At 48.3% G+C, this 24,531-nt stretch overlaps 2 protein-coding genes across 11 annotated transcripts in view; one reads left to right on the top strand and one right to left on the bottom strand.

Annotated features, from left to right (window-relative positions):
- Positions 1-11,926, top strand: part of LOC120959288 (uncharacterized) — a 70,378-nt gene extending 58,452 nt beyond the window's left edge. For 4 of the 10 annotated variants that reach the window (XM_040382568.2, XM_049610285.1, XM_049610284.1 and 1 more), the window contains exons 8-11: positions 1,731-3,527; positions 6,880-7,353; positions 8,485-8,702; positions 8,773-11,926. In XM_040382568.2, coding sequence (XP_040238502.2) covers positions 1,731-3,527; positions 6,880-7,353; positions 8,485-8,702; positions 8,773-8,894 — 2,611 coding nt within the window. In that variant the 3' untranslated portion in view covers positions 8,895-11,926. Of the gene's footprint in view, positions 1-1,730; positions 3,528-5,109; positions 5,413-6,879; positions 7,354-8,484; positions 8,703-8,772 lie in introns of all 10 variants that reach the window. The other 6 variants (XM_049610286.1, XM_049610290.1, XM_049610288.1 and 3 more) reach the window with 6 other exon arrangements.
- On the bottom strand, positions 9,974-21,999 carry LOC120959287 (collagen alpha-1(V) chain-like). The gene is made up of 13 exons (XM_040382567.2): positions 21,895-21,999; positions 20,859-21,285; positions 18,468-19,030; positions 17,658-18,404; positions 17,224-17,586; positions 16,230-17,156; positions 16,102-16,146; positions 15,823-16,029; positions 15,186-15,761; positions 14,309-15,118; positions 13,521-14,250; positions 13,262-13,446; positions 9,974-13,182 (listed from the first exon to the last, which is right to left on the bottom strand). Exons 2-13 carry the CDS (start codon positions 21,049-21,051, stop codon positions 12,817-12,819), a joined length of 5,712 nt encoding a protein of 1,903 aa, XP_040238501.2. The 5' UTR covers positions 21,052-21,285; positions 21,895-21,999; the 3' UTR covers positions 9,974-12,816.
- Positions 22,000-24,531: the final 2,532 nt, after the last annotated feature.

Raw genomic sequence — 24,531 nt, 5'->3', positions numbered from 1 at the left:
CGCTACTTCTCTAATGCTAATGCTTCACGCGACGGTGATTCCGATCTTTTACCGATAAGCTTTTCGGCGAGCATTTCGTTTGCGGTCATCACACAGAAGGGTCGGTGTGTGGCTAGATTAGCCCAAACGAACAGTCGACCGGCAGGCGTCTGGCAGTTATGCTCCCGATTATGTACGCTTTCAACCCCGTGCCATTCACCTTTGAAGTTGGTTTGAATGGTTGTGTATGGGTAAAATTGGTACCACTTTAACGTGTGAAGAACGAGCGTGCAGCTAAAGGGAAACACAAAGGAAGAGAACAGCAGACCAGTCGCAGACCTTCGGCCACCAAATCGAATCACGTTGGTCGCACGTGTTCTCAGGCCGGATGAAAAGTTCCGCATTTTAATCATGTTTATGCACGGTATGGTCATAAACATGTCGTGTTCGTGTATCACAAAGCAGATTGTGATTGCTTTTTCTTCAAAGCAACAACTCAAACGTATCTAATGCTTGAGGAACAAGCCAAAAAAGAAAGAAGGGAAATTAATGTTTATTAGTAGTTTTTCATCACCGAAAGCAACAGAGCGCTCATCGTGAAGCATTCTAAAAACAAGCATGTAGAGCGTATGGCACGGTGTAGCCCGGCTTGTGTGTGTGTGTTGGAACTAATCAATTCTTGCTGCAAAACAGAAACGTAACACACATGCTTAGAAACAACATGCTTATCATTCCGACTGCCCAAACCCGAAGGAACTCGCCTTCATTAAGCTAAAATGTAGCTCACGCGTAGCTCTCTCTCTCTACCGGCATCTCGGCATGGCTGACACACATTTTTAATCTGCCTGCATCCCAAGAGGACCTTTTTTGCAAAGACACAGGCTTGCGTTTGTTGTCGGTCATCTCATGTCATTAGTAGTGAGGCAGCATCACGCAGCAGGCACCTTCAAGCAGGCTTCAACTCAATAATAAAGCTCTCTAAATAGAGAACCCTTCTTGCTGTGGGGGCTGTGCCTTTTTCTCACCATTCATAGCGTATCTCTCTGGCCTTGTGTGTGTGTGTTTAGATGGCGTAATTAGATGGCCGCCCTGTTTCTTTCTTGCTTACTCTTCTCATTAGTGTGTCCTAACGATCTCTTGCTAGTGTCGCGCGCTCTCTATACACTCCATTTCCCATTTTCCGAATGTCCTTCTTTCTTTTGCGCTGTTGTGTATCTGCCCAGTCGTGTAGGATAGAGAAATAGTTCTAGACTTTGATATGTTTTGTTGTTGTCCTTTTTGTTTTAGTCCTTTTTGTTTTAGAAATTGCGCTATTTTCCCATTTTTTTATTTCTTTTTTTCTCTCTTTTCTTCCCTTCCCTTTTTCTTTTCCTTTTTCCCTCCCTTCCTATTCCTGATTTTTTTTCTGTGTGTGTTTTTATTTTTTATACCCCTTTCCCGGCCCCCTTTTCTTTTATTTGCGACACCGATGAATGCGCGATGATGTGGAAAAATACGGCACACGACCGTTTCTCACCCCCTTTTTACACCCCTCCCGCGTGGTTTTTGTGTGTAAACTTACACACACACACTTGTGGGCGTACACAACACACATTCGATAAACATACACCGATGTTTACATGAAAAATGTGCAAAAAATCATCAACAAATGACACAACTACATTCCTCCGCAACACGCGACACAAAAACACGTTATGTTGGGGACTTCAAATGCTATACCAAAAACAAACCACAAAAAAACGTCCAAAAAGGTACCGTCCGGCGACGGCAACGGTTTACCAGGGCAAACCGGGCACGCTGCTGACGGTCGCCGGCTCCAAAACCATCACCACCACCAACACCACCATCACCACGTCTAGTAGTAGTACCGCACAGTCTTCCTTAGCTAACGGGGGCCGTTTCGTAACGCTCGCTAATAAGAAACTTCTCGCCAGCGGTCTCAGCAGCAGCACGAGCGCCGGCAGCAACGGCCGGCTCAACCCGACCAAGCAGCAGATGATGACGGCGAACCGGCTGCTGATGAAGCTGCGCATACCGCAGAGCCCGAACTCGGACTCGGGCGACGAGGTGTTCGTCACGCCGGATGTGACGGTGCTGTCGGAGGACGAGGGTGGCGCGAGCGACGATCGGACCGAGTCGGGCGTGGAAGAGTTCGGCACACCGACGTCCGAGATCCCGCTGTCGAAGCTGGTCAAGATCAAGAGCATGAACAATCTGGCCGTTCCGAAGGGGGCCATGTTTTCCGACGAGGAGGAGGTGGGCGACCAAACGCACGGCTACTTCCTGGCCGCTGGAGGGCAGCAGGACGTGGATCACCACCACCATCTGACGCCGGGGCTAAACCTGAGCCGCATGAAGTCGCTCGGCAATCTGTCGGCGTACGAGCGCGAGTTTGGCCACACGCCGGTCGATCTGCTGCAGTCGAAGCGGGACTTTGAGACGCGCCGGTTCAGCTTCGCCAAGATGCGCTCGCTCACCGACCTGACCGGGGGCGACGAGTCGGACGATGTGTTGGTGCGGCGCCGCCGGCAGCTCAAGGCGGAGGAGAAAAGTTCCTCGGATGAGTCAAACGCACCGTCCTCGTGCCAGCTATCGCCGCTCGGTGGTGGTGGCGGTGGCGCCGGTGTCGAGTTGGCCAATCGGTTTCTGCCCTTCCAGATGCGCAGCTCCTTCCACAGCGGTGTGTATCGGAAGCGGTCCGGCATCGGGTACACACGCTACATTGGCATTGATGATGATCCGGCGGCGGCCGGTGGTGGGACCGCTCCATCAGCAACGCTCGGTCCGAGCAATTTGACGAAGATCAACTCGCTCAGCACGATCCCGACCGTACTGGCAGCGGAGCGCGTGAACCATGTGCCCTTCCTGACGCCCAACATTGGCCGGAAGCGGTTCGCGTCCGCCTCGACCTACAACGCAACGCGTGCCAGCGCCACGAGCAGTCCGGACGAGAACGATCCGGACGCGGCGGTACGACTGCCGGCAGCGAAACCGAAAGCGACCTCACCAACCACCGGCTCGGTGGCGAAAGTGATCGCACGCAGCTCGATACGAGGCAGCAGCAGCAGCAACAATCCGTTCGAGCGTAACTTCCGCAAGAGTGCCCCGATCGGTGGGATCGTGGTCGGGCAGCCCGACCCAGCGACCGACCGATGTACCGGGGGGCTGCTGACCAGCTCCAGCTCGGTCGGCTCCGTCCAGCAGCTGCAGCAGGTCGGCGGGTTCTTCCGCCAGTCCGACAGCAACTTCTACAACATCGTGCGCAACTACCCGATCGGCAAGTCTTCCTCCGCCAATCTAGAGTCGCTGAAACATCGCTCTTCCTACAACAACTTCCCGCTGAGCTTGAAACCTCAGCCGCAGCCGCCACAGCAGCAGCCGCTTCAGAAGTCATCCAAGGGCGGTGTGCTGACCGCTAAGGGGGCCGTCGAGCCGGCGAAGGGCATTGCCGCCGTGCCGCTGGTCGGTGTGAAAGCGGTGGCGGTGACGAATCATCAACCCACAGCTGCGACAATGACGGCAACGGCGGGCAATCGTGTCTACAATAGGTAATAATACCATTTTCCACCGCTCCGTGCCACGGCGCCGTGTGGTGACAGCACGCGGGTTGTAACCATCCGATCACACACACTCTCCTCACTCTCATCAACCGCGAACAGTGTGGATGGGGGGGGTGAACGAAGAACCCATTTGGGACTGTGTGTCCTTCCTCGTTCCTTTCACTACTCGCTCGCTCTCTCTCTCTTGGCAAAGGATCACATCGCGCCCGTCATTTCCTTCATTCTTCTGTTTGTAATTCTGTTTCATGTTGTGCTGTTGTGTTGTGTATTGTGTTGCTGTTGCCCAGCGCAAGTATAATGCACACTGTAAGTATGACGTGTGTGTGCGTGCGTTTCTCCCCTTACGGATCAGGAGTAGGGAAATGGGGATACCGTATCGTAACGAGCATGCATATGTACAAAAACAACACGCCATTTAGAACAGTTAGGTTGCAGGTTGAACGGCGCAACGTTAATGACTTGCTCCATTGCTCGTTATGATCATTAAACATATATACACATTCACATCGGAAAAGTGCATTTACTGCCTCACATCATGATGCCATCCTTTCTCAGCTGTATTTTTTCCCCCATCCTTTGCACGCAATGGAAACGCCCAGTCCTTTGTACTGTGTCTCCCGAGTGAGCAACAAGGCGTCTCCATCCGGCAACAAGGCGCGGCGGGCACGAAATGTGAACATATCGTACTTAGTTGGCTTTGCAATAGATGGCAACACTTTCCGCTGTACAGTAGCCGCAGGGTAGTGGCGGTGCTTGCACCTATAGTTTCATAGTGCAGTGGAATTTTAAATGCAAAATCGCTCCTTCCTTCTTGTAAGCGTAGGGAAAATAAGTACTTCAAAGAAAAGCTTTTTTTATGTGAGTCATGAAATTACGGGCAAAATTGAAGCCACCGAATCTAATTTAAACTACAGCATCGTCGTCGTCGTCATCGTCGTCGCCGTTCGCTTGCTGCAAGTTTTGTTCAACGCTTTTAGTTTCCTCCTTCTCGTCATTTTACCCCCTTTCCCCTGTGTTGTTGTAAACAAACTGGTTGTTCAGTTTGTGTTTGTTGTGTGATGTTTTTTTTTATTTGTTTTGTCTTGTTTTGGTTTATGCTACTTTTTTTCTATTCTAATATGTTTTGTTTTCGTTTAATATGTGTGATTTTTGGATTTGGTTGTTGTTTTATAATACTTTTTCACATTTTTTTTAAATTGTTTTTGTATGTTTACTTTAGTGTTGGGTTTTTTTTAATTATACTGTTACCGTTTACATCAAAATATACCATTTACAAATGATTAATGTCACCTTTACATTTTTTTCAATTAAAAAAATTCATTTTCACTATCGTCAACGCAAACATAAAACAAAAATGAAAAAAAAAAACGCACATACCACAATACCGATTAGCTCTACAACTCCATTTTCGTCTTATGTTCATACTGTACTGTTTTATTTCTTTAACTCTTTCTTTCTCTTATTCTTTTCATTTTCCTTCCCTTTCTCTCTTGTTTCTCTCTTCCGGCTCTTCCCCTTTATCTGTTATTTCTCTCTCTTTCTTTCTTTCTTTTTCCCACTCGTCGTTTAGATTCCGCTCAGTAGTGCGGGTAGTACTTAAGTTTATCATAAAGGGACAGTCGAATCAATCGACAAACGATTGCCATAAGTCTGCCACCGGCCCTGCGCCCATCAGCCATGCTGCGGCGGCTACCATTACCGGTGGTGGTAACGCCACCAGTACTGCAGCTACCACTTTCGCCACTTGTGCTACCACTACCACTACTTCTTCTTCTACTACTACTACTTCTACTACTACTACTACTTGTTGTTCCAATTCTACTTCCACCATCGCTACCACCACCATCTCGTCTACCAGTGCGACGGTGTTAAAGTAAGCGACTAGTAATCATGCTAGCACCGTTGTTAATGCGAGTCTTTTCACACTTATGCTCCTCCTTCTCACGTATTTGTCTGTGTGTGTGTTTCGAGAGTGAGGAGGTAGTGGTTTGTTTGCTGTTGTTTATCGTTTATCCCTTTTTCACGTTAATGTATGCTGGATTTGATTTTTAAAAAGAAAAAAAATAACAACGGGAAAGAATGGCACTCTTTCTCTTGTATTCAACAGTTTTATGTCGTGTTTTTCCTTGTGATTTTTTGTGTGTGCTTCTGCACTGTTTTCTGAAGAACGTAATGTAGTGTAAGCAAGCAACAAACAAAATTGAAAAAAAACGATAAATGACACAAAAGCCCACTCTTGCTCACCAAACACACAGAAACACACACACGAAGCAAACACAATGGCACAGTTGGACACATGTGGAACGTTGTCTGGCCACCTTGAAGTTCGTTTCTTTTCCGCTTTGGCTGTAGATAGAGTGCAGTGTGATCAAAGGAGTAGTTCCGGTACACTGTACATTGTCGTTTTACATGGTGTAGCAAATGCGTCGAGCGTTGTTTTGTTGCTCACGTGTCGTTGCAATATGAAATCGTGTCACTGCAGAGTGGAAGCATTTGTTTTTTGTCAGCACAAGTAGTATCGATTATGCTAATGTAATACACACCTATACACTTTAATAAGTCAGATAACTCACACAAACACACACACACACAGACACACACACACACACACAGACACACCACCAACAGCAAGCTTGTTCTGTTTTTTAACAGTTTTTCATAGTTGTGTAATGTGAAGTGTAACGTTTGAACTTAATTGCCTTAATTTCGTACAACACACTTGATAATGATCACTTTTCATTTGAAACACTCCACTTTTCAACAACATTCACTTTTCAAATCGCAACATTTTTGTCCATATTACAGGTCTATGATGTGATATACCAATGAGGAGTTTAATTTTCGTTCCACAAAACTCCACCAAAACGTTATTTTGACAATCGTTTCGTCGAAACCGTTTGAGACCGTTTTGTTTTTTTTTTTACCTTTATCTCTTCACTGTGATGTGATGCCAATCTTAAGCATTCTGTTTGTTGTGTTTTTCTTCGTTTTCCCCTGACTTGTTGTCGCGTGTCGTTTTTTATACATTCTTTTCCTTCTACAAGTGATACTACCCGTGATCGTCTAATGCAACCCTTGTTTTTTGCCGGAAAAAGTCCGATTATTCAACCTAAAACCAATCAGTCCTGTAGTTTGATTTGCTTTCTGTTTTCCTCCTTTAATGTTCCCTTGTCATGTAAACCCGACCTCTGGTTTCCTTCTCTGCGTATTTGTTTCCAATTTTCCCACCCCTTTTGGTATACTCTCTCACTACTGGTGTGTTGTCGCTGCTCTGTTTTTCCCCCTTTCTGCTATCTTTATAATTACCGTTTACCGTACTACTTCCTACTTCCTCCTTTAGGAACATTTGTGGTTTGCACCGGCGCTTGCTGGACGGCAGCACCCGTCAACTAACCTCACTAACGCTAGCGACACCGTCGAGTTCCGGCGCGGGCACCACCTCCTCGTCCGGCTCGAGCGCCATCAGCCCGTCGTCCACCGGTACGTCGGTCGGGCCCGGAATGGCGGCGGGCTCGTCCTGCGGTTCCGGGTCCGGCTGCCTCCCGCCCGACTGTACGGACGCGGTCGCCCTTCCGCCCGGTGGCAATGGATTGTTGACCGATCGTATGGCGGCGGGGGCGGCGGCGGCGGCGATGGCCTCGGCGACGGGGATGGGACAGGCGGCGGCGGGTACGACCGGGACGCCACTGTGCGTTGCTTCATCCTCATCCTCATCCGGGTTCGATACGCCGTCGATGCTCAACAATGGCACTAACAACTCATCATCCCTCAATCTACCATCATCGCTTGCGCTCCGACGTCCCAGTGCTAACATGTTTGTGTTTACTTCTACTTCTTCCTACTTCCAAACTCTTTCTCTATTTCTCTCTCTCTCTGTCTCTATCTTTTCAACTTTCTCGTTTGCGCTCGCTCTGTGTCTCTCTCTCTCTCTCTCTCTCTCTCTCTGTGTGTGTTCGCTGTGTTGATAATGATTACTTTCTCTCTATTTTGTCGCCCGTTTTGCGCTGTTTGCAGTAGGTTGATCATTTGTTTGATTTTTTTTCTTTTTTGTACTTTTATACTTTCTTCCCTCAATTGGCATCTCGAAAGCAAACATTCTGCTTCTCCACTACCGAATTGGCTGCGTTTAAGACTGGCGTCGTTGAAAATCGAGTCAAAAAGTTCAAAACCGAGTGTTTGATTTACAAAACGTTCTCTTGTTTTTTTTTTCCTCAAACAAAAAAAAATCATTTATTGTTGTAAAAATGCATGTATATAAGCTTCTATTTGCTTCTTTTCAAACCACAGCTCAGATTGGGTTCGTTTATTTTGCACTGATTATTGGTACAACCTCACTGTGTTTTATCTGTGTGTGCTTATTTTATGTTGGATTGTTATTATTTATCGCGAGCAATTTCTTCTCTGTTTGGTGTAGCTTTGTTAGCAGGGTTTTTGTTAATTGTTTTAAATGTCTAACCATCATCTGTTGTAAATACAACTTCTCTGTTATGTGCTTTTACTTTACGATTTTGTGTTCTATCTCGTTCAATTTGCTGTTATGTTTCGATTTGATTGTTCCAATTACAACCACAAACTGCTAAACTGTGACTGCACAGCCACTTGAACGCGTGGTGTCCTGCACATTTTAACAGGCAGTTAGTGAAGTTAAATATCGTTGTGCTTGTGTTCCGTACCGTATATTGGCATTGTTGATTAGTGTTGTTTGGCGAAGAGGAGAAACACACTGTGAAAATGCGCTTTTTTTCAAATAATTGAAAATAATACTAATAAAAACATTCTCTTTGTTTCTTCTTTTACGCTCCCGCACACACACACACACCCACAACACAATCCTTTGGATTTGTCTTGTTCCCACCTCCATCCCCCTTTTCTTTCTTCTTACACTCGCATTTGCGCCACACTCGCACACGCACATTGGTGTCACACACGCGCTGCTGATGTTAAGAAATCCCAGCTCCGGCTCGATCCCGATGAGCGAAACCGGTTCACTCGATCGCATGAAGTCGGCGGCGGAGCGAAGGAAAAAGGGCGCCGGCCACGACGGGGACAGCGGCATGGCGCCGACGCTGTCCGGGCGCGTGGAGGACACGCGCGTCAACACCGGGCTGATCATAGACGAGCTGCTGAAAAACACCAAACTGGACCATTTAGAAGATGCCGAAAGTAAGTCGTTTGTTTCCTCCCTCTGTCTCTGCCGGTTTTACTAAACCATCCTTTATTCTTGTTGTTTTAGATCCCACCGGACTAGCACTGTACATTAGCAGCGACGGTACGACGATGGTCGGCAGCCACGAGGTGCATTCGCGCATGCCGGCCGGAGCATTTAAGCAGGTTGTCATGGAAACGCCCAGATAGTAGCAACCGTAGCAGCAAAGATGCTCCGCCAACAGCCGCTGCCGCCCAACAGGGGCCGCCACCACCGGCTGGCGGGTGAATGTGGCGTCGCCTTGTTGTTGCGGCACAATCGTTCGAGCACAGCGTGCAGAGTGCATCATCGTCGTCGTGCTTCATCCAAATTGTGTATTTGCCATACCCCCTCCCCTTCGGTTCACGCGAGTCAGTGTGTATGCGTGTGTTGCCTGCGGTGCTAAACCGGCAGAGGCATATGATACAAAACAATACTACAGTGTGTGATTATTGGTTTAGGAAAGCGCGCCCGTGCCGTGTTGTACAGTAGTGTAGTAGTCGTAACTGTATTTTCTTTTTTTTTTTTGTTTCGTTTGCCTTTTTGTTGTCCGCCGTACGTATGTACGATATTGTGAAAAACTTTCTCCCTCGTATGTGTGATTTTATGTATGTGTGTGTTTGTATGTGCGATATCTGCCTGTATGTGTATGTAAAGTGTATGGTCTCGAGGGTTTAGTTTTTCACTTCCGTATCCTTTCTCCGTGACCACCGTGAATGTTTACTAACAGCAGCAAAAAGCGATACAAAATGCGCTCATATTGGCATTGTCTGCATCCAAGCAGAGAGCAATAGTGACGTCAGGTTCAATGAAGAAGCAGCAATTTCTTATCAAAAACACACAAGGTGTGATGAAAGGGCGGGAAAGGATTTCGGTAATCAACCATTGTTTTAAATCAGTTCACTCTCTTCTAAATGTTCTTTCGCAGTTTGATTCCGTACGATACATCTTGTCTAAACAGGGACACAAGCACAGCAAACACCATTAGATCAGAATAGAGAAAGAAGAAAAAGAAGAAGAAGAAGAAGAAGAAGCAAATACCATAAGCCATTACGTTGTGATAAACTTTAACGGGTTAAAGAGTTTTTTTTTATTTGAATTCTTCTTTATGCTTAAAACCCTGTGCTAGCATGTAACCTGCTGCTGCTGCTGCGGCTGCTGCTACACACATTTACTGCTACTTGGGTGGTATTTTTTAACGGATTCTATAGTTAGGATTGTGTGCAGTTTTTTTTCTTTGTGTGTGTGCCCCTTTTTTTGTGTTTCTGTACAAACGTTTCCAATCGGTGCCGCCGTTACGTTGAAAAGTAGCTTAGCGTGTGATGTAGCGTAAAAACGAGCGCATAAATTGTGGATGAAAGTGGCGAAGAAACAATTGTGAGTTGCAACTGCTTTGGAAGAATTGATTAAAAAGAACAAAGCGTAAAAATCGGGCAAGTAATATGTAGTGAGGAGCGAACAACAGGAACATAGCCTGCAAGTAAGAAAGAGACGTAATAAACAATAACAACACAAACGAATCCCTCCGCCCTCTTCACGTGCTCCCCGAGGGGATGGGAGGACACCGCTGGTGAAAATAAAAACAAACAAGAAAAAGGGACAGCACCCTTACTCTTGAGATTGTGGTTGCGCGTCGTTAGGACACAGGAAAAGAAAAAGCAACAACAACAAAAAACACTGTATATGTGTGTTGCACTGATAGCAGAGAGCGATTATATTACTTTATTACTGTAGTATCATTAGTTTTAATCTTATTTCTTTTACCTTTTATAATTCGTTCCAGTTAACGTAAAAAAATGTGAAGAAAGCAAATGAAATTTGTTTATGTTTCAAGAATGTTTTTTTTTAATTATAATTATTACTTTGTAAAATCAGCTGCGAAAAATGAATGCAATCGCTGTGCTTTAGGGTAGTAGTGGTTGGTTTTGTATTACTTTTGCACGCACCGTTTATGTTCCTAGCACTGGATCCTTTAGGTAATCAAAGTGTTTGAATAATCAGGTCATCCTAGGGTCATACAGTAAGACAAAATTATAGCCTTTTATTATCCAAACTTTAAGCTTTGATTGCGTGGAAGAACGCGTGCAAGCATGGTATTTGTTTTTTTTTTTTCTAAAGAAAGAATGTTGCTCTGTTGTCCCTTTCTCAAACCAGATTAAATGTTTTATTTATTTCCTTTCTTCAGTGTATATAATTAACTGGTATAACAAACACACACACACAACAGCTGCTGTATGTAAAGAGTAAACGAAGTGCAACACTGCGTCGCGTGTCACTAACTCTAGTTGATAGGAAAGCGAAAGGAGATTTGTTGGAACTGTTCTAACACAGAGTGCAGTTACGAATAGAATCAATTGCAATGTAAAGTTGTAAAGAAGCACCAGCAGGGAAAAATGATAAACAGTGGCAAACAACAGCACACATACATACAGCGTAATGTCTCCATCCAGTTTAGTGTGAGTGTGCATCCTAGGCATGTATCATATTTGCAAGTAAACGTTTTCAAAGCTCAAGGCGCGACAGCAATGCATAGCAAACACACACCCATAAGCAAGCAGTGAACGTAACTAGAGCGTAATCAAATAATTCAGCCTAATAGCAGGAAATCAACCAAGAAGAAATAAATTAAAAAAAAACGGTTAGGAAAAATAATCATTACAACATTTCTCAACTTCGAATACAAAAATACCATTCAAAAACTTTGGTAGCAATTGATTGTTTTCTCTTATATAGCGCCGACTGATGCGTTGTTTAGGTAGTACATACACACACGTAGAGGTAATAACATATTTCATCGTGTTTAATGTAGTTGCAGCTAAAAAAAAACAAAGAGAAATGCATTTCGAACCATTGTGCTGTTTGTTTGCTGAGTGCGCGAGAGTTTTCGTTTGCTCCTCCTCGCGAGCGTGTTTTCATGGTAGTTAAAATTCTAAGCTGTGCGCAAAACATAAAATGAACAAGACGACAAGATAGAGAGAGAGAGAACAGAAACCAATCATGCAAAGCCTCGAGATCATCTCCGTACGCTGAGAGGTTCGCTAAACACCTGCTAATAAGATGTTAGTAAGTAAGCGGAATGGAGACGTGTGTAATTCGTACTAGGTAAACTTACACCATACGGTAATGTCAAAGGGCGCGTGGAGACATATACACGGGATGCGGATAAAGTAAAACAAAATATACACAAACCAACAAATCTGAACTCCGGAGGCTCAATGATAGAGTTACAGCTCGTAATTAATATTGAAGAAAAAAAAAAGTGGTGTAGCGCGGTTCATTTTATTTCCCTCGGTGGAGGTAGTTTTGAAGCGAAAATGGTCTCATCCGAACGTTAGCACTGTTTATGTAGAGTTACGTGTAAAAAGGAGTTTAAAAAAGAATATTGAGAACCACTTTCATTACACCATTACAGCCAAGCTGGGCACAAATGCCACCAGATGTCGCTTGAAGCGTTTCACCGCGAATGTGATATGCAAGCGTTTCACGATTTAGTTGAAATATTTCATCGCATTTTAAGCGTTTTGTTATTCAAATACTTTCTAATGTTCGTTTCATATCCTTTGATAATTTATTCTCCAACAACAAACGATCTTTGGCAGTGCCTGGAGCATCACTTAGCTTTTCGTGGTGTTCGCTGTTCTATACATTGTGCTGCTCCTCCTTTCTAAATCCTTTTTTTTCTCTAATGCACGTGCGCGTATTTGTGTGTGTGTTTTTTTTTCTAAAAATGTGTGGAATGGGGAAAGATATCTATGTACATCTTAGAACAGGTCTAACAACAATGGTGACAATGATTGGAAGGTGTGTGATTGCTATTCCCTCTGATCATCGGTCGATTCCTCTCCTTACTAACAAATGTGCTCAGTCCTATCGGTAAATGTTCGTTCTTATCATCCTAAATACTATCTCGATGTTCTTATCCTATCCTCGATTCCTCTTCGTCTTTCTTCGCGCGTTGTGTGTGTGTCTTTTTTATCTTTTAAATACTAATCTTAAACCAACAACTATGCTCCGATTACCTCACAAATCATATACATGTTTAACGATGATAAAAGATCCTTTTCCTTTTATAGTTAATCGATCGAAGCTCTGTCATTTAAAGCAAACTGGCCCCACCTGGAAACCGAACGCTTGCTGCGGCAGTCCGTAGTCAACGGGGTAGAAGTCGATAATGGGCAGATACTGCAGCTTCGGCGTGCGTACCTCGAACACCGTCTCGCTCTTGCTCCGGCCCGTCTTGCAGCCGTCCACCAGGACAGTCGGTTTGATCTTCGAATTGTCATACCCAATGTCGATCTCATTCTCGCCTAGAAACCGTATCGCGTTGTCGTAGCTTTCATCTTTCGTGCTGTACCACGCGACACTGTTCATGCAGGCGTACGTAAAGTTCTGGTACGCTTCCTGGGAAAGCAGCCGCAGGAAGGTCATCTGCACGGTGCCAACCGTTTCGTACGATATCTGCAACGAAATTGAGTGAGCATTTGCAATCAGTGTTCCTTGCGATCTTCCAGCCACAGCTTCGCATCGCACAACTCACCCTGAAACCTCCGCGCAGGTTCGAGTACCAGTCGGTTTTGTCGTTCTCCTTGCGCCACGGTATCGTCGGCATCTGCGAGCTGTGAATGTCCGGGAAGACGCAAGTTTCGCCTGCCGCCGTCATGTTACAGAACACGTACACCGCGTCGTCTCCCATGCCGAGGTTGGGATCGATCCAGTACCAGCCTGTTGGGAATTTGGGAAAAATCAAACCATTGTCTAGCCAAAAACCCCCGTCCAGACCCTCCACAAACACTTACCATCCTTAAACTGAGGATGTCCATGGTGCAGATCGCGACACGTACGGGCCGGATTCTCCCGCGTACCGACCGGTTTCCGTATCCGATCCAGCTCCTGGCGCATCGAGTAGATCGAGCTGTACATGTCCAGGAACTTCGGTCCCAAATCCGACGCCTTCGACTTTGTCTTCTTCTTTTTGCTCTTCTTGCGTGGTTCCACCTTCAGTATCTCCTCGTCGAAGTCGTCCACCTCGAGCAGCTCGTCGTCCAGCTCCGTTGCCGCCCCATCGCCAGCCTCACGTTTCTGTCGATCTTCGCCCTTGGTCATGGTGAACTCGTTCATGCGGAACAGCAGCTCCGGTGGGATGAGTGGTGCATCGGCTGGCGGTCCGGGCGGCCCCGGTGGTCCCGGAGGTCCTGGTTCTCCCCGCAGGCCTGCCACACCTTCCGTGCCTTTCGGACCCAGAGGGCCATCGTTTCCAGGCGGTCCCTGTGGTCCATCGTTACCCTTCAGCCCCAGCGGTCCAACCGGGCCCGGTTCGCCCTTGGAGCCTTCCGGACCGGGCAGTCCACGGACGCCCTTGTCACCCTTCTCGCCAGCGTCACCCTTCAGCCCAACAAGCCCAAGCTCACCGCGATGTCCTTTCAGGCCACGCCGCCCGCGATCACCTTTCGGGCCCTTGGTGCCGACTTCGCCCGCCTTGCCCGGTGCTCCACTTTCGCCCGGTTTACCTACGGGACCAATTTCGCCCTGAAAGAGGACACGCATTAGCGGTGCTTCAATGTCTGGAGTTAATTCCACAACTTACCGATGGTCCTGGAGAACCTCGTAGACCTGGTGGACCTTGCGGTCCAGGCATTCCTTGAGGGCCGGTGAGTCCCTGATTTCCTTGAGGACCTGGCAATCCACGGTCGCCCTTTTCGCCTGCCAATCCCGTCGTTCCTTGCAGTCCTGCAGGTCCTTCGGGTCCCAGCTTTCCTGGGGGTCCAATTTCTCCGGCAGGTCCTGGTGGTCCTGGCTCACCAGGCAATCCTGGTTCACCTTGCTTTCCGTCGTCTCCGTCCTTTCCTACATCGCCTTTCGGTCCCACAAGTCCCGGCTCACCCGGATTACCCGGGAATCCTGGTGGACCAGCAACTCCCTTCGGTCCTTCCAAACCTGGCTGTCCTCGTTTGCCTGGAGGACCCGGTGGTCCAGACTTTCCTTCCTCTCCCTTCGGTCCGATCGATCCTTTCTCGCCCTCCTTGCCCTCGGGTCCGATTGGTCCAGGAGGTCCTTGTGTACCGGGTTCGCCGGCAATTCCCTGCGGCCCAGGAGATCCTGGTGCTCCAGGACCACCCTCAGCACCACGCGGTCCTCGTCGACCCGGTTCTCCTGGTGGTCCGGCTGGGCCAATCGATCCTGGAGGACCATCGTCACCTCGGCCTCCCTTCATACCCGGAGGTCCAGGCATGCCCTGCGGTCCCGCTGGTCCTGGTGATCCAGGCAACCCGGTCGGTCCATCCTCACCCTTCGGTCCAGTGCGTCCAATCTCTCCTGGAGGTCCCTTTTCACCTTGTGGTCCAACGGCTCCCGGTTCTCCGCGACTTCCTTGTGATCCAGGGGAGCCAACAGGTCCCTGAAGGGGGGAAAAACAATCGATTTTAGTAACATTATAATGTCCTCTTAAAGTATTTCTTACTTACCGCTTCACCTTGGGCACCCTTGAAACCCTTCTCGCCCGGCGGGCCCATGTCACCCTTGTCGCCGTCCTCGCCCGGTGGCCCCACAGGGCCAGGAGGTCCAGCTAAACCACGCTGTCCGGGCAAACCGTCCCGTCCGACCGGTCCAACCAATCCCTGCTCACCCCGCTCACCCTTTGCTCCTCCTGGACCCGGTGGTCCAGGCGGTCCTGGACGTCCTTCCGCTCCAGGCGGACCTTCCTTACCGGGCTCTCCGGGTTGGCCCTTGTCACCGATTGGCCCCGGCAGTCCGGGCAGTCCGAGCTCTCCCTTTAGACCGGGAAGTCCCGGCATTCCCATCATGCCTCGTTCGCCCGGGAATCCTGGCAGACCCTGACCTCCCTGTGGGCCATTCTTGCCAGGAGGTCCAGGTGGTCCGGATTGTCCTTCCTTGCCAGTGTCGCCTGGTACGCCCGGTTCACCTGGAAGGCCAGGCAACCCCGGTATGCCCGGTTCTCCCACCGGTCCTGGCTCACCCGTCGGTCCTTGCGGTCCTACAACACCGGGAGCACCGATGGGGCCTGGATTTCCGTTTTCACCCTTAAAAATAGTGAATGATGAGTGAAGTGGACTGAAATTATGCAGTGAATGACCTTCTTACCGGTGGTCCACGTTCGCCGGAAGCGCCCGGGGGTCCATCCTTGCCATTATTGCCCGGTGGCCCTGGAAGTCCGATAAAGCCACGAGGTCCTTCCGGTCCTTGCATGCCGATTTCTCCCTGTGCGCCCGGTGAGCCTGGCTGACCGGTGTCTCCTTTGGGGCCGGTAGCTCCATCAGCACCGCGTCTTCCGCGGGGTCCACGGAATCCCTAACAAAGAGGAGCAACAATCCAATGTTGATGACGATTGATAATGATTCCGTTATTCGAGGGAATACTTACTCTTGGTCCAACTTCGCCACGCTCGCCTTGAAGTCCTGTATTGCCCTGTAAATTAAAAAGAACACGTTTACTTCCGGTCCATTCATTCTTACTTTGGATGTACATCTGTAAACCCTTCCATCACTTACCCGTTCGCCCTTTTCACCAGGCAGGCCGGCCATCCCGAACGAACCCTTGTCGCCCTTGTCGCCCGGCGGTCCCGGATAGCCCGGGAAACCCTGCACGCCCTGCTTGCCCTTGTCGCCGGTCAGTCCCATCATGCCCGTCTCACCGCGCGGTCCCTCGAAACCTTTCGGTCCCTCGGGTCCTTCCGATCCCGGTGCTCCCGTCACTCCAGGATGGCCTCGTTCGCCCGGCGTTCCCATATCGCCCTTATCGCCATCGTGTCCCTGCTCACCTTTTTCGCCCTTATCACCGGCGGAGCCTCGTTCACCATCGTCACCCTTCGGCCCCCGGTTGCCCGGGAATCCTATCGGACCCTGAACGCCCTGTGGTCCTACATCGCCTTTCGGTCCGGCGATACCTGGATTACCGTCACGACCGGGCGGACCATCAGCTCCGGGGAGTCCAGGCAGGCCCGGTTTTCCATGTGGGCCGGGAATGCCCGGTGGTCCAAGATTTCCTTGCGGTCCCGGTGGACCTACCGGGCCGGTCGAGCCTGTTTGACCTGGTGCACCCGGTTGACCCTGGGGGCCTGGGTTTCCTTTGGAGCCTGGTATACCTTCTGACCCGGGAAGACCGGGATTCCCCGATGGGCCGGGAAATCCACGTGGACCTGTGAATCCACGCGGTCCTAGTTCACCGGGCATACCGGGCAATCCTGGCGGACCGTCTTCGCCTTGTGCGCCATCGTGTCCTTGGCTTCCCTTCTCTCCGGACGCACCCTGTCGGCCCCTTTCACCTTTCTCGCCCGGAAAGCCGGGCAATCCGATTGGACCTTGCTCTCCCTTGACACCCTGCAGCCCGGTTGCTCCTCGTTCACCATCTCGTCCCGATCGGCCACGACGTCCCTCGCGTCCTTTCGCTCCGACACCTCCGCGAGGTCCAATCGGTCCCTAAAAGAAAGACATTTCAATTTCAGTCCATCAAACTGTGGAAGTGTAATGGAAAACAACACCTTACCGGTTCACCAACATCGCCCGGTTCTCCTTTGGCACCCTCAGGACCCGGTGGTCCTACAGACCCTGGCACTCCGGTCAAACCCATCGGACCGTCGGCACCGCGCATCGCCGTCATATGCTGGGACAGCATCTGTCTTAGTGCTTCTGCCTGCGAGTCAGGTCCCTTTTCATTGCCAGCTGAGGTCAGTGGCATCATGAACACATGGCCCGGTGGTCCCGGAGGTCCTGATTGTCCGTTCAATCCATCGCGACCCGGATCACCTTTCGGACCAGGTTCTCCCGGAGGTCCACGAGGTCCTCGAATGGTCTTCACACCCCCCACGATGGTAACGGTAGATTGGGCAGGAAATCCAACTGATCGGTCCTTTAGATAAGATTCAAAGACAAGTCACACTTAATTGGAGTACTGCCGCGGAATAAAATTTCCGATGTTACCTCTTCTTCCTCAAACTCTGGGCCATAACCATTGCCAGGTTCTGTCCTGGTACGGTTCTCCGTACCATCGCGAGGACTTCCAGTTGGACCTCCAGCACCACTCAATCTTGGATCTCCTCCGGCGGAAGCATCGTACTCTGGATCGGGCAGAGGAAGACCTCCAGGACGCAGCTGATCGTACGCTCCTGGACTAGCGGCAGCCGTTCGATTTCGTGCACCAGTCTCGGCAGTATTCACTCGACTGAGATCTCCACCAAACTCCAGATTGTTGTAGTAGTCATCATCATCTCCAATCACTTCCAGGCCTTCGCCATCACCGTACAGATCAACGAAGTCTCTTCCGGAACCTCCCGAACTAGCGGCTGCAGCTGATGCCTGTTTCGATCGCGAATTTCCTGAACTACTACCACTTCCACCTGCTACGGATACTGACTCTCGCAGCACCTGATCACGAATGCTGGCACCGCCCACTTGTGAGGAAGCTCTTCCACTAGCACTAGAACTAGAGCTACTGCTGGAACTGCTGCTACTCTGAGTACGACTTGTTGATCCACCTGCAGTACCGTTAGATACCGTCCGTGTGCTTTGTATCGTAACGGTGCGTGTTACTGTGGAGGAAGATCCCGAAGACCCACCGGAAGATGTTGATGCTCCACCGGATCCACCCAGGCAGTCTGGAGCATATTTGGTGCAGATGTTGTACGCCTCATCCGGTGTGTTTGCGATCATGAAGAGTTGAAGATCACCCTGGAAATTCAAATGCAATACATTCTACCGATCTTAGTAGTCAGCGGCATCCGTAAAACGCACCGTAAAGAATCCATTCTCCTCGTTCAGCTGCACCCCAGTCAGGATGAGCCCATCGGTCACCAGCTGCACTCCAGGCCTTCGGTTCAGCGGACGCGTAATCTGTGTGCCACAGTCCAGGATCAGCGTTACCGAGTTACCCTTCACGCTCACGCCCAACCGATGCCACCGTCCGTCGTCGATGCTCACACCGAAGCTGACCATGTTCTGGTACTGGTCCTGCTCGTCATCCTCCGGATTGCCGTCGTAGTAGTACAGGGCCACATCCCGCCCAACCATCAGCATCAGTATCTCGTCCGAATCGCTCGAATACACCGCAAACAGTGGCGCTCGCTCGAGGTTTGGGCTGGCCCGTAGCGTTACCAGCAGCGAAAAATCGAGCGGAAACCCGTCCGGAAAGCTTTCGATCGTCGGTATGCTGAGTACCGTGTCTTGGTTCATGCTGTAGGCCGGTTCCGGATGGGGCTGGTACTGGTTGCGACTGCCGTTGCACATCCCGGTCGTGGGGGAAACACCGGACGGAAGGGTCGGCATCCCGAACTGCTCAATCATGTCGACGAGACCATCTGAAGAGATTGAAAGGTAAGTGAATATTTTTGCATCTACTAAGAACTACTTCCACTACAGGGGTTTTTGGCTTTGGCTTATAACCCCAAATATGTTTGATTGTCTCTAAGTTTATTGTTAATTTGTCTAAAGATGAGAGGATTTTTTTCAAAACTCAAATCCCAAACAGTATCATTTCAGTAGTAGTATCAGCAGAGACGGACTGGTTCTATTGCGTACTTGCAGGGTTTCTCATGATTTATTGACGTTTTCCCAATGAAATTTGGGAAATATTCAATAATATTTGAGATGTCTGTGTAGTCAAACATCCTTCAGATGCTTTCAATTACCCTATGAAGCCTGCTTTAGATTTGCCATGTACTAAAGCAAACTTCTATACATTTAATAAAGCCTGAATATACATAAAACTCGTTCGATTCATCGAAACTTGCAAACTCAAAATGCGATCTTTCATCTTAAACAATAAACAAAACGAACTCTCAATGACAAAAATATAATATTAATTCCATCGACAGTATTTTAAATCGCATGTGATCGTCCTAGACTGCGTAAAAAATATAAAAACAACTATCCTTTATAACCAGTAGCGTGACAATAGTCTAAATAAAATTGAAACGATTTTCGAATTGCGATATCGAATAAGGATAAAGCTGTGCGACAGGCTCTGCAAATCGTACAGAGATTAGTGATTGTGTTTTGGGTGTATTTCATCAATAATTTACATCCCGACCCCGAACCATGTGTATGTGCGCTAGGTTTCCCCATTGTTCAACAATGCAAAACGCAAAGAATTAGCGTGTTTCCAATGTCCAAGCCCTTCAACAAAAACGACTAAGCCCTGCTATCGTGATCCACATTTTTGGTTCATTGTGCAATATTTAAATGCACCCAACAACAACCGAGAGAGCCTAACACTAGCTGACCGAGTTTTGTGAGCTTTTCTTTTTTTCTGTGAGACTTTTGTGCCAATGAGCGTACGTGATGACGGATTACACTACAGCAATTTAATACATTCTTCAGCCCCATCGCCCACCGCCCATACAATGTTTCAATGTGTGTGTGTGTGTTTGTGTTTTTAAAGTTGTCGATTGTATCGTGCGGCTCCCTTTCGCACTCAATGTAGATTAATTACAACACATGTCCGTGGGCAACACATGGCGCGTAACAATGTATGGCGGATGCAGTGATGCACATTGCACCCATCATCTCCGAACGCAAGACATGGGGCCGGTGAAGAGCAATGATTTAAAACCCATAAATTTCCATAAGCCTTCGTTTGTAGCCGTTTTTACGCTTGAAATCGCGTGCCATTCGCCAACCCCATCGTCGCGTGTGCGTGTGCTGCTGGTGTGTTTACGCAGATTAACAGCGTGGCGTTCTCCAAAGCGTTGACACGGACAGTACTTATGATGTTGCTGGCGGTACGATTATCATTATGATTACAACGATTACAACGCCTCTGGTGCGGCGGGACGCAAATCAAAGGGATATGGGAGTGTGCCGATCGGTCAATAATCGGTTAGGTTTACTTGCTTTATCCTACGGTGGAACATGTTAATTTGCACTGTCAGCAAATATTTGTTTTTAGTCATTTACTTATTTTAAAATATCAAATGGGCTATTCTTTTTAATATTCCAAAAACTAAATAATTTGTTCCGCATTTCAATCAACGTTTTAGACGAAACGGTGAAGTAACGATTAAAAATCCCTTTATGCTTACAAATTGCATACTTCTAGGCGTATAGCTACTATCATTTTGAACACCAAGGTTAGCTTCACCATTTTTATCTGTTTTCTATTAGCGTGGGACACTCTTGACTACTTACCCGTTCGTGGTTCGGCAGCTGCATATACCACTAGCCCACTGGCGACAACGCCCACGATCAACAGGGGCAACAGTGACGATGTCACCCGCCGCAAACCATACCGCCAGCTCGGGATGCTCATCGTGTGTCGCTTCCTTCGCCCCCGGGGCCGTTGAAAGGACACGCCGACGTACTGTGGATGCGTCTGCTGCATGTCCTCTATAGCGCCTCGGAACGGAACGAAAAATTCCACTCCCGGCGCATACACACGCAGCCGTTATTTAACGTGATTTTTATTCCTCCCTGTGTTTAAACCTGTCAATAGCTTTACGCTTTTCACTTTACTCCAACCGCAAGCACTAACGCACATTTAATGAACGATTAATTTTTGAGGACGTTTACTCGTCAGACATTACATCTCTGTCGCTTCCGGTGTCGGATGATTTCACTACAGCAAAAGCCAGGGAAAAGGGAAAACAAACTAAGTTAAATTTTTGGTAAAACACTAAACGAACATTGAAATTTAAATCACAGTAAGATCATTTTATAATATTGGGAAAAAGTAATCCATAATGTAGAGCACCGTACGAAACTGTGTCACTAGACGTTGGAACTGTTTGACCCGTTCCAACACACGCTTTTCTATTTTATCCTTTCCTCTTTGCCGTTCGCTTCTTGGTCACTTTATCAATCCTGCACACTCAGCGGCAGCCTGTTCCCACAATTTCGGCATTAGATATAGCTGAAGTATAGGGGCCAACTGTGAGCTGTATTCTTATCAACCAGCTTAGTTTGCGTGGCACACTAAAATTAGGCTACCAGTCCAATCTAAGCGCACGCTGTTACACAGGAAAGGGTGCTGTTTGATAAACTTCCGAAGCAACCACACTGCATGGGCACTGAGCAACTTTTAGTTTCGCAAACTGATCTCGCTTCAATGCTGTCATTTGGTTTGAGCTGAACTCAGTGCACAACTTTTAACTTTTTATACAATTTCTAATATTTCAAACACCAGCCGAATGTAAAGATGAACCTCTAACTACACAATTGCACCTACTTTTCACGGCACCGGACACTCCGATCTGCAGGCCACGAACAACGATCACCGACTGATCGGAAGTCGGGCTGCGCATGGGCTTTTACTGCCGGGTGCGTTATGAAGCTGTCGCTGATTGCGCTGCGTCTTGCGCGACAGCTTGGGACTGTTCTTGCTGTTACTTCTTTCGCGCGTAGCTGGAGAAGTGATTACCCGGCAATGGCAATGTGTGTGTGTGTGGTGATGTTTCGGAAATGGTGAAATATAGTACTATTTGTGGAGAAAAAAAAGAGAGAGAGAGCGAGACACGCACAGATTAGCTGTGAAATGTATAGAATCGCGCTGAGAGATTGATGTTTGGAGATGAACTTGCTAACTAAATTTAAAACAATGTACCCAAAACCCTTACGACAAGAGACAGAAACCAAAATTAAGTCAAGATGCCTTCGGAAACTGTAAGAAAATGATCAGTTTTCTAATTCTCCAAGCTATGAAAAACAAAATTATAGCCAAGCTAAGCATGTTGTACTTGTCGCTTAATAAGAATTCTTTATACCAACAACGACATTAAGATTCATCGATTGCACTACATAACACATGTGGCGGCTGAGGAAAGCTTAACATCACAGAGCGCGCGCGTTGGAAAATCTATTAAGCCGTTCCGCAACCGCTAGACGCAGCGCTGACACTGTCATCGTTCAGGCCGCTCGCTCCAGAACCGCCCGACCCGTTCCCCCAGCCCCGAGAGCAATCTGACTGATGGCTTTTGATTAGTTTAACAGAAGGGAGCAGATCTTCTGATCGGGTTTGCCAGCGTGCGTCGCTGTGGGATTGTTGGCAAATTTCCGTACAAACCCACTCGCCGTCGACTTGTTCCGTTTGTTCCGCAGCGCAACGGGCACATTCTGCAGGCGGTAGCTAATCCACCTAAAAGCGAGGCAATCGCTTCGTGCTGGAGTATCAACGGCAGGCAGTGCTTTGTAGCCACGTGTTCGTTGTTTTTCTTTCTTGCTGCTGCTGCCACTTCTTCTCGAGGCGCGGTGTGAGTACACGTGCGGCGGGGGGAACGGTGGGTCTTGTAAATGGTGTGTACGGCGTCGCACAACCACTTGTGAACGGTCCATAATCCGGAGCGGCCAGTTTGTTTGCTTGGGCGAAACATCACGCGTGCAGGATTTGGCGCGACTTTGGAGGCAATTTCGTAAAAATCATTCATTTGCACGATGGGTGTTGCTGAGGATGTTTTTGTTTTTTGTTTTTTTTTGCTTGCACTCGAATGGCACCCTCATCTGGGCCCCGTTACATTGTTGCAGTGGGACAAACGGTTGCAAATTACGTTTTCAGAGGTTGAACTGACTTAAAAGGACCATTTTTAGGTGCAAATTGCCTACATACAGGTAAATGCGCCTGAATGGTATGCAATCCACGTACAAATCACACCTTAAGGCCGGGCTACATTGATCGTACTCGCAAGCGTAATTTTGATTTTCACTAGCGCATCTGGCGGCGGCTGGTGGAAGCTTTTTTTATTCATCGAGGGAATGGTCATGCCGGATCTCAAAATTAAGTAGTTTTTCCATCGTTTTCCATTGCAAAAATGGATGCAATGCGTGCAAGACATGTGTATCTACGTTTTACAAAACTTTTCTCCTCCGATTTCAGTAAAAAACATGGAAAATTAACGTATTTTCTGGAGCGGCTCCAAATTGTTTGGCAAAATGCTTCGGTCAGCCGCCGCCAGATGCGCTAGTGAAAATCAAAATTACGCGTGCGAGTACGATCAATGTAGCCCGGCCTTTACAGAGCGCATTGATTAAAAATATCCCATTTCTTCCATGGAATACATGCAAATGACATCATTTTAGCCAGAAATATGTAGCACAAGAGATGAAGTGACAACAACAGCAAAATGGTTTCCTTCTTCATGAAGCTAACTCCCGAACGACCGTCACCCAGCGCTGGGTAATCGAGCACAGCAATTATGTGCCACATGCTCGCCAGCAAATAGTGCGGCACAAAAGTGGACCTTTGCCGAGGCGCGCAGCTGACGCGTACGGGGTTTTCTTGCCGCGAGAAACGGGCAGATGACAATTCCATTAGCGCAAGCTTCTCCAGCTTCCCGCCCAGTCAGCCTCGCCCGCAACAAATCACTCACTTCCGATTCGCCCCGGAAGCAGGGCGGTCGGGCGGGCGGCTGAAGGCTAAATGGCATTTTCCTATTCATCCATTTTGAATATTCATCGAGTGTGATTTCACTTTGTCCCGCAAAGCCGCTGCGCCGTAGTCGGCGATGTCTTCTTTTTTTATTTTGTTTGCCTGCCGTTGCTTCACTTTGGTGTGCTGTCACACATATCACTGCCACAGGCCGGGCGTTGCCCCAGTTCCCAGTGCTTTTCAGTGGGCTTGGTGTGGTGATGGGGTGACGCGGTTCTATATTTTTTACATCCCAAAGCGACGGTATGGTTGCAGAAGGAAATCAGGAGGCGAAAATCCTTTCGCGCTGTGTTGGTTGGGTACGGGGCGGCGTACGACATTCGGTATCATCAATATCCTTGCTGACGCTTTGCTCCGAACGTGACAAATTGTTTACCTTTGATGTCGCACACAGCCCTCTCCTCTGTGTGTGTCATTAGTTGTTCGGGAAGCGGTGGCACACAA

This window comes from Anopheles coluzzii, chromosome 3 (genome assembly GCF_943734685.1).
Source record: "Anopheles coluzzii chromosome 3, AcolN3, whole genome shotgun sequence".
Lineage (NCBI taxonomy): Eukaryota > Metazoa > Arthropoda > Insecta > Diptera > Culicidae > Anopheles > Anopheles coluzzii.
The sequence above is the reverse complement of the archived record's forward strand: the minus strand, read 5'-3'. Positions and strand labels throughout refer to the sequence as shown.

Bases quoted from the DNA above. Each gene is read 5' to 3' on its own strand.
- LOC120959287 (XM_040382567.2), bottom strand. From the start codon at position 21,051: ATGCAGCAGACGCATCCACAGTACGTCGGCGTGTCCTTTCAACGGCCC. The intron at 17,587-17,657 runs GTAACATCGGAA...TCTTATCTAAAG, and splicing joins CAGAGTTTGAGGAAGAAGAG to GACCGATCAGTTGGATTTCC. The intron at 16,147-16,229 runs GTAAGTGATGGA...TTTAATTTACAG, and splicing joins CTGGTGAAAAGGGCGAACGG to GGCAATACAGGACTTCAAGG.